At 42.0% G+C, this 9,531-nt stretch overlaps 1 protein-coding gene across 1 annotated transcript in view; it reads right to left on the reverse strand.

Moving 5' to 3' along the window:
• Window positions 1–3,749, reverse strand: part of SPTBN5 (spectrin beta, non-erythrocytic 5) — a 367,667-nt gene extending 363,918 nt beyond the window's left edge. The window contains exons 1-3 of the mRNA XM_073608935.1: window positions 3,732–3,749; window positions 3,327–3,494; window positions 607–609 (exon numbers count right to left, since the gene is read on the reverse strand). Of these exons, the coding sequence (XP_073465036.1) occupies window positions 607–609; window positions 3,327–3,494; window positions 3,732–3,749 (189 nt within the window). The remainder of the gene's footprint in view (window positions 1–606; window positions 610–3,326; window positions 3,495–3,731) is intronic.
• Window positions 3,750–9,531: the final 5,782 nt, after the last annotated feature.

The raw sequence follows: 9,531 nt of genomic DNA on the forward strand, positions 1-9,531 counted from the left end.
CAGGTCATCAACATCTGGTAAGCCTCCTCTTGTTTACTGGTGGTGGTTCATTTGAGATTATAGTCCTTTGGAATAACTACGCTGTGTGAACATCTACTTAGTATTTTTGGACTTTTATATTTATGCACTTATTTTCACTATACGTGCCAACTTTAGTTTTCATATACAATATTTGCTGTGATATGATTATATTCATGCACTTGGCTAACATTCACTGATCTAATCAACTTTTTTGCACATATCTTGTTGTTTATGTAGTATGGTTTATTATGGTGTAAGTCACTTTTTTTACTAAGGTATTCCTCTATACACTTTATATGTACCCCCCCTTATATAGGAGGGTATTTTTTATTAATTTTTTTATTAGTTACATTCTCATTAGTTTGTCAGGCTACCAGCAGTGGGGATGGATGGTGCACCTATGCCCTCCAGCCTCAGCCAAAGGTCAGACCCTCATGCTCCAGGGCTAAAAGCCCAGTGTGCAAGAGGCCATGAGTGACAACATTAAAGCAACCCCACTACCAGGTATAAGAACATACAGCAGCAGTCCCCTGTAAAAGAAGATATATATTTGCCTTTCCAACAGGCAGTTTATTAGAACTTAACTCTCTTGAGGAACTCCAGGGTCTGCATTCTGAAACATCTGTGTGTTTTGGATAGTGTTTCCCTTGGGTGCAGTGGTTCCTCCTGCCGACTCTTATTTCACCACAGAACACAATAGTGATCTGACCACCTCTACCCATACACAAAGCTTTAAATGACTTTTCCCCCACCCGCAACTTGGCAGCCTCTCACACAACTTGGCAACTTTTCCCCCCACACAACTTGGCAGCCTCTCCACCCTAGCTAAACTTAGTTTCCAAGTTTGGTAAAGAGGTAGAAGCCATTAAGTTTTGAGGAGGGAAAGGCCGCTACATTATGCAAGGAGAATGAAGCAGACCGGTTCTGGGAGTGGAGGTGTGAGGGCAGCAGTCTGTGATATATTTCAAAGATGTTCAAGCTTGTTGTCTAAATTGGTCCTATTGTGTAGTACTTGTGTATGCTAGATAGGGAGCTTAGACTACAAGCTCTTGAGGACAGGGACTTATGTGAATGTTTAATGTACAATTGTAAAGCGCTGTGTAAACTGAGATATATATATAATTTTCTCTTGCAATAAAAAAAATATGGGAAGTATGTAAATCTTGAAAATCATATTGAAAAGGTATAATTTACTCACAAATTTATATATGACCACATTGCAGTGTTTGCTAATAGGCTTGTGCAATTCGTTTCGTAACGAATCGAAATTCAGCCGAATTTTGCATCTTTCGGACATTTGGATGCATCCGAATGTCCAAATAAAAGAATAATGAATTTCAATGAATACGAAAGAAATTATAGCGGATTATAGCGGATATAACAAATGAATTCGACATGATTCGGTAATTCGTTAAAGGTCTAATGAAACAAAAGGTCATCTCAAAGTAAATCTTACAGTCCAATCAGCTGATTAATTTTGTGCTGAAGGTTGGATTACTGGCAAAGTGCATTCCTGAGAACTGAGTGAGAAGGGTGTTGTATTGTATTTGAGCCGAGGAGAAGAGATATTGTTATTGTGTGTGTTAAAAGATTCAATAAACAAACGACTTTCCAAACTACAAATCATTATCACGAATATATATACATACATAAATATCCAATTTCAAGGAATACAAACTAAATTATAGCGCATATAACGAATGGATTCAACATGATTCGAGATTCAGTATAACGAATATCGGCACTCTACGATTAATAACGAATTTTTCGAAAACATATTAACGTAACATACGAAAATAACAGAACGAAATTATGTATTTTACGAATGACAACGAACCGAAACTAAATGAATTTTTCCGTTGTGCACAAGTCTACTTGCTAATAGGTGTATAAAAAATAAAAATATTGAAATTACATACTGGGAGGCCACTCTGGGATGCCTTTGTACACTACAGCAACTATGTTGCTAAAACCAGAACACAAAATAAAGCTCCCCCTGCAAAGAACAATTTAGATACTCAGCCCTATCAGGCTAGAGATCTCTGCTGCAATAAAAGAAAATTGCTGGCTAAAGAATTTTCAGAAACTACTTCCGGGGGTGTTGACTTCCAGGTCCCCCTCTATGGCGCTCTATGTCACTTCAAGACACAGTGGTGATGCAGAGGCCAGTGGATCGCACCACAGGGTCCAGCAGGGGGCCAGGCATTTGACACTCAAGGAAGTATCGCTTTCTGAAGATTTTTCAGGATTAAATTAAAATAATAAACATGATATACTAACCTTCTCTGTGCAATGGTATTGCACAATGCAGCCGCGAACCTCCGTTTCTGGGGTCCCCCACTGATGTTCCTCCTCTTCTGAGTGTGCCGCGATAGCAAGTGGCTTGCTGTGGGCTCGCTCCTGAGCTGGGATGTGTGCATCCATAGACACACACAGTGTGGCTCAGCCCAGCCCCCAGTCCCTCCTCACAAGATTTGACTGACAGCAGCAGGAGCAAAAGGCTCCCACTTCTGTCTCTGTGTCCTGTGAAGTGATGAACAGAGACCAGTGCTGCTGTAGACGGGCACAGCGCTGGATCAAGATAGGGCACTGGTAACTACATAGGGAGGTAATGGGACAGTGCGACTACTGGAACATTTTTAATCTTAAAGCAGTTGTAAGAAGTTGTTTCTTAATTTTTTTTGTACCTGCAAGGTAATGGCATAATATGCTAGTATGTATCACACACTAGCACATTATGTTAAACTTACCTTAAAACGAAGCTCTTCTAGCGTTGAGATGTCAGCACTGCAGGTGCTCTCATCTTCACCTGTATTGCTTCCAGGTTTCGCGGACTCCGCTTTTGTGACTGGCTGAGGCCGTGATGATGTCACTCCCGTGCATGTTCACAGCACAGGGCTCTGAAGGAATGGCACGTGTGGCCGTTCCTTCAGAGCGCATGCGCCAGTGATGTCACCGGCTGCATGTACAGTAAATATCTGCTAAATGATGCACGTTTAGGAGATATTTACACTACCTATAGGTAAGCCTTATTATAGGCTTATCTATAGGTAAAAGTAAGAGATAGAAGTTCACTTCCACTTTAATGCAAGGAATGCTTGAGGTAAAAAATGCTTTGTGTAGAACCACTTTAAGTACTATTGCAGCTTGATGAATTGGGATTGTAAAGAAAGACAAAGAAACATCCATGAGAGATTTGGGAAACTAGAGGCAGAAGTGTAAAGTGTTATAGGTCATGGGGCTCATAGGAGTCACCGAAACTTTTTCCTGTGAACTGGCCAGTTCTCTTTATACGTATTTCTGACCTTGGACTTCAGGAAGGCAAGAGCTTTGCTGTTGTTTTCCAGAAAATGAACTCTCATCCTCCCTCGTGCTGGTTTGGGTAGTTGTTCTCCTGAAATATATTCCAAGAGTCGAAGCAGGTACAAGCCATCACATAGCTCTGTGTATATATCTGAAATGGGTTCAGAATTCTGTAGAGAAACAAAGAATAGATCAGACCAACATGTCCCCAGAGAAGACATCAGATAGCATACATGACACAACAGTGAGCGACAGTTATGGCCAATTTAGTTTCATAAATGTCTTAATTAAAGGAAACTCATACACTAAGTTGCAAATGTTATAAAACAAACCACAGAACAACAAACACAATACATGTGATGACTGTGTAAAAACAGATAACAAACGAAAAAAACTAAAGGATATACAATTGCTACACAAGCCATGTTGTAATTTAATGCCCCACTCTGGGATTTTGTGATTGCTGGAACAAATAAAGATCTTTATCCAAATGCCCTTTTTTTACTTAACTTATCCCACGGTCATGTGATGCCGCAGCCCCAAGTCTTCTCTGCTGTTTACTTCCTGCTTGGGGTTCTACATCTCTGCCTGCATGACATGAACACTTCCTAGTAGATGGCCAATGGCAGGGTTCACTTAGGGGGGAACTGACATTATCACAGGGGGATAATAGGGGACCGGTGGTCTTGGGGTGCCATTGTAGCGCTGGATTAGCAGTCCCCAACACCAGAACCGATGGCTGAAAGGTACCTTGATGGGGAATTTAGGTGAGTATTGCTGGCTTCACCAGGTAATAGGGAAAAAAGACTGTCAACATAGGTTGGGGGGAGAAAGCTAATTTCATCCCAGAATGGGGCTTTATTGTTATTATAAATTACCTTTCCGTTTCAATCTGAAGCCACTGTAATTTTCTGTAAAATTCCATGCAATCTGTACACAGTTGGTATACAGGATGCTTCTAGAAATGCAATTTCTTGGTTGTGTGATTGGCTCACTTATTTCCCCAGATGTCTGCACTAAGATACAAGCCAGATTTTAGACACCCCTTGTAACAGGGATTTGAGTTTTGTTGAGGTACTCCCCAAGGTTTAATTAAAAAAAGGGATGCAGACCCTGTAGCTTTTCTAATCAGAACACTGAGAGTGCATCAGCTTATTTCAATGAACCAGACCCTCCCATTCATTTTCAGTATGCATAGGACATTGTAAAACAGCTGTTTCTTTACAACAGTGGTCTCCAAACTGCGGGCCCGAGGGCCAAATGTGGCCCTTTGCTTGCCTTTATCAGGCCTTTGGGACACTATTCCCCCTACTGATACAAGACAATATTCCTTCTACACCAACAATGGGGCATAATTCCTGTCACTGATACCAACAATATGGCACTATTCCTACCACTGTCCTACCACTGTCCCAAACAATGGGGCACTATTCTTTCTATGAACACCAATGATCGGACACGTTTCATCCCCCTGACACCAACTGCAGGGCCATATTCTTCTCACTGACACCATTCATGGGGCACTATTCCTTGCCCTGATACCAACAATATGTCACTTTTCCTCCCACTCACACCGATGATGGGGCACTATTCCTTCAACTGATACCAACAATGCAGCACTATTCTTCCCACTGACACCAATGATGGGGTACTATTCCTCCCACTGACACCAATGATGGGGCACTATTCCTCCCACTGACACCAATGATGGGGCACTATACCTCCCACTGACACCAATGAGGGGGCACCATTCCTCCCACTGATCCCAAAGACAGGACACTATTCCATCCAATGACACAAATAATGGGACACTATTTTCTCCCCTAATACCAACAATTGGGCAATATTCTTCCTACTAATACCAATGATGGGGCATTATTTACTCACATTGATACCAGGGCATTTTCTACTCACACTGGCCACAGCCCAGCCCCCTCAAAAGTTTGGAGACCCCTGCTTTACACCAACAAAATGTAGGAATCTGCTACAAAGTTTGTTAAAATCTTTGCAATATACATTGATCACCCAGGGAGCATTGTTTTTTTTTCAACAAAAATGGAGTTACTCAATAATTTCTTATGCAAACTTAAATTGTTAATGGTGTTATTTCTTTGAGCCTACTCTCCATGATAGTGTGAGAATGTTCACAAACTGAGAGCACCCGAAAGTTGCTGGTTCCTTCAAACAAACAGATACTGTACGTTATTGTGATATGCAGATGAGTGAAAGGATGTCTCTGATGGAGTGTTCAAATGGGACAGGCCTTAGGGCAAATCCAGGATATACTCATAGGTAATATTTCCATATTAAAGTTTATGGAAACCCTAATGATGAACTTTTTTTATTTGATTTTTGATCTGTTATACCATTGAAAATGTTTTCTTAAATCTGATAAGTGCAAAAAATACCTATTGCCTTTGTAGTCTTAACACCCTTCCAGTGAGTGGATGTTGTCACCCTAGGGCAGGACTTGTGTTACTGGCAGGATCACCAAGGCAGGATAGATATGCTTTAAGTTGGCCATAGATCTTCAAGGAAAGTTTTAATTCCAGACACAACTCAATCACCATGTGGCTGGTCTCACAGCTGGCTGTCCCACAAACATGTGCTCAACTCTGAAAATCAATATTTATGCCTATGAACAGAGGAGGAGGAAGTAATACAGACAAATGATGACCATCCCAACCTAAAACTAGCCTTTGTTGCCAGAAGCACATGGAAAAACATGTCAAAAACAATCAAAAAATTCCCAGCTCACTTACCAGACAGCCTGCAACAAACCAAATTGACCCTGTCTAACAGTTCATGTTAGAAACAAGGGGTTTTTGTTAGCACACATTTGCAAATATATGCATAAGCTGCAACGGCCACGTCATGGCACCCCAGTGTACTGATTTCCGAACTCAATCATTTTGAGAGTTTCCCAAGTTGGAGCACATACTGTATATAATAATGGATAGATTAAGGGCAGATATGCCTGGAGGGAGCCCACACCTGCTTAAAGGTATAGAGATGCACTGGACACCCAGCAGAAGCACAATGGCAGCAAAGGTATTCAATGCATCCCCTTACCAATTCACAAACAGTACAAACAAAGGGCAAACACCCCAACCTATAACTGGTCTTTGCAGCAAAGAGCACATGGAAGGGTGGCGCATGTCAAAAAATAAACAAAAATTCCCAGCTTAATTACCAGCCAGCCTGCAGCGAACCAAATTGACCCTGTCTAACAGTTCATGTTAAAAACAAGGGGTTTAGTGGAGGAGGGAGAAGTGGCTCTAAGTCCATTGTCTTGGGGAAGAACTGTCAATCATACAAGGTTTTTAAATGTGCCTGATTGGTCTTCCTGACAACTCTCACTACCCAAATCCACCAGCAAACTGTCAAAGATTGACATCACTCCTTGAACATTGAAACATTTATAGGGATATATACACTCCCCCTGATTTCTGATGAGCCACTCAGGGATTGCGACTTCATTGTGGTAGGCAGGGAGAGCTGCATGTGTCCCTCATTCCTGAAAGTACAGAGTTTTTCTCCAGGAGTCTGACAGTAGATCGGTCAGCAAGAGAGACCAGAAAATGAATACTTGCTCAATATGGTCCCTCCTGTAAAGTCAACCTGTTTACTTACCTAGTATGGCCACAATACAGGTTCACTTTACTGTGCAGGTATTATCTATGAATTGTAATCCTAGATAACAATCAGGGAGGAGACTCATATCCTTTTGATGCCAGGAATATCACACCGCACATAATCAATTACATTCCAGAAAGTGTCCGTGTCCTGCATTTACTGCCAATATAAAAATACATCTCATTCCTTACACATTTATGACAGTTACACTTCTGTAATAATTGTCCAGAGGTCAGAAAATGAGCAAAAACCAAGAAAGATTAAATCATCTGTACTAATTTGGCAACTTTCTGTTCCAAAGTACTTGCTAAGATCCCTACAGATGATTTATGACAAGGAGTGTACCATAAATGCACACCACACCTATAGTATATTGCTAGAGGGAATATGTAGATAAATCACACCTCTATCAGTGAGTCCTGTGCCAATTTAACCAAATCATACTATTGTTCTAAATTACCAAGAAAAAACAACTCTTGTATTTTGCATTAAAGTGCATGTAAATTTACCCCGGCAGTGCTACCCGTAGAAGCCGCAGGATAGGATGGGTGTTCTGTTCTTTGCCTTGAACTTCTCAGGAACCTCAGCCCCTCTGACACACAAGGCCAGTGTACAAACATACAATATCACAGGCATTCACTGAAACGAATACTTTGCACACAACAGTAATGCTATATCAAAACAGGCATCAAACCAGGTAGTAAAGGCAAACTCAATATAGTCACCCAATATGGGAACTAGGCAAGCATAAAATGGATTAACAATGATAATAAAACACATTATCATACAAATTGATTAACCATAGAGACAAGGCATAAGATGACATTTGGCATCCAGATCAGCATAAAAAGTAGCAAGGCCACCTCAAGCAGCAGTGAGCAGTGTTAAAGCCTAATCTACTAAGTGCTGGAACTATACTGCTAGAGTACATTCATGGCAGCGATGCTGGTGCTAGAAAGACTGGGTATGAACTCTGCGAAAGAAAAGGAGCATGGTAGCAGTGTGGCAGGGGAAGAAAGGGGGCTTACAGAATAATTTTTAGTGGAGGGACAGTCCTTTCAGATGTTCCTCTGTCGGCTATCATTGGAGCCCTTTAAGTGCGTTGGTGTACTTAACGACAGTCCCAGTTAGCTTGCATGCAGTATAGACACAGTATAGGTACATACTGTATAGTCTCTGCACAGGTGCAAGGTAGACGTGCTTCAGATACCATAAAAGTTTGATATAATGCAGTATAGAGTTGGTATAGGTGCAGTCTAGGTTTGGAATGAGTGCGGTATGGATTAGGTGTACTTGGTGTCCTGCTCTCAGTGGCTCATTCCCTACTAGCAGTATCAGCAATGAGCATATTGCCCTATCGCTTTCCCTGGGATGCAGCAGTGACCTCTCTCTGTAGAAGGGAGGGTCCCCTTGGTCACTGCCTGAAATCATCCAGTGATCAACAGAGTTGCTCAGCCTTGTTTCCACATCCTTTGCCCAAAAGCATAGGAACTGGGGCATAGAGAAAAGGCAGCAGGTGCTCTAGACCGATGAATCAAAATTTGAAACATTTAGCTGTAGCAGCATAAATTGACAGTGCTATCTAAGTACCAATAATACATAAATATATTACATACTCTATACAAGTGCTATGGAATAATATTTAAACAATTACAATTAAAACAAAACTATAGGTAGAATTCATTTACATTCTGTCTGTAGATATTGTTCATCCAGTTGGTGAAGGTTTTCTTTTGCATAGCCATGCGCTGCTCTTGCAGCTTTTTAATATGTCCTTTCTCATATTCTCGTATTCCTTCTTCCTCCATTTCTGCCTCTAAGAAAAAACAATCACTTTGTTAGAATGTTTCAATATTTACACACCTTTAGTACATTTTAAATAAACATTCCTAATTATGCTAATAAATCTTCACCAACTTTGCCAGTAGACAAACATTGATTGATCACAATAAGCACACATAACAGTAAAACCCATTTTATGATCATTCATTGACATTTCCAAAGTGTTATTAGTTGTCTAATGCCACGTACACACGGTCGGACTTTCCGGCATACTTGGTCCGGCGGACCAGAGTGTGCCGGACAATCCGCCCGTGTGTGGGCGGCGGCGGACTTTTCCGGCGGACTTCTTCCCAAAAGCCCGCCGGACCTAGATTTGAAACAAGTTTTAAATCTTTCCGTAGGACTCAGTTTCGGGCGGAAAGTCCGCTCGTGTGTGTGCTGGTCCGACGGAAAGCCCGCTCGTGTGTAGGCTGGTCCGACGGAAAGCCCGCTCGTGTGTAGGCTGGTCCGACGGACCAGATACGACGCGAGGGCAGGGTATTGCATCTCGCGCTCTCTGCAATAGGAAAAACAAATTTTCCTATTGCGGTGAGCGCGGTGCATGCCAGGCCCTTAGGTCTGGTATGGATTATAAAGGGAACCCCCTACGCCGAAAAAACGGCGTGGGGTCCCCCCTAAAATCCATACCAGACCCCGATCCGAGCACGCAGGCTGGCCGGTCAGGAAAGGGGGTGGGGACGAGCGAGCGCCCCCCCCCTCCTGAACCGTACCAGGCCGCATGCCCTCAAC

Source organism: Aquarana catesbeiana, linkage group LG13 (assembly GCF_042186555.1).
Source record: "Aquarana catesbeiana isolate 2022-GZ linkage group LG13, ASM4218655v1, whole genome shotgun sequence".
NCBI classification, from domain to species: Eukaryota; Metazoa; Chordata; class Amphibia; order Anura; family Ranidae; genus Aquarana; species Aquarana catesbeiana.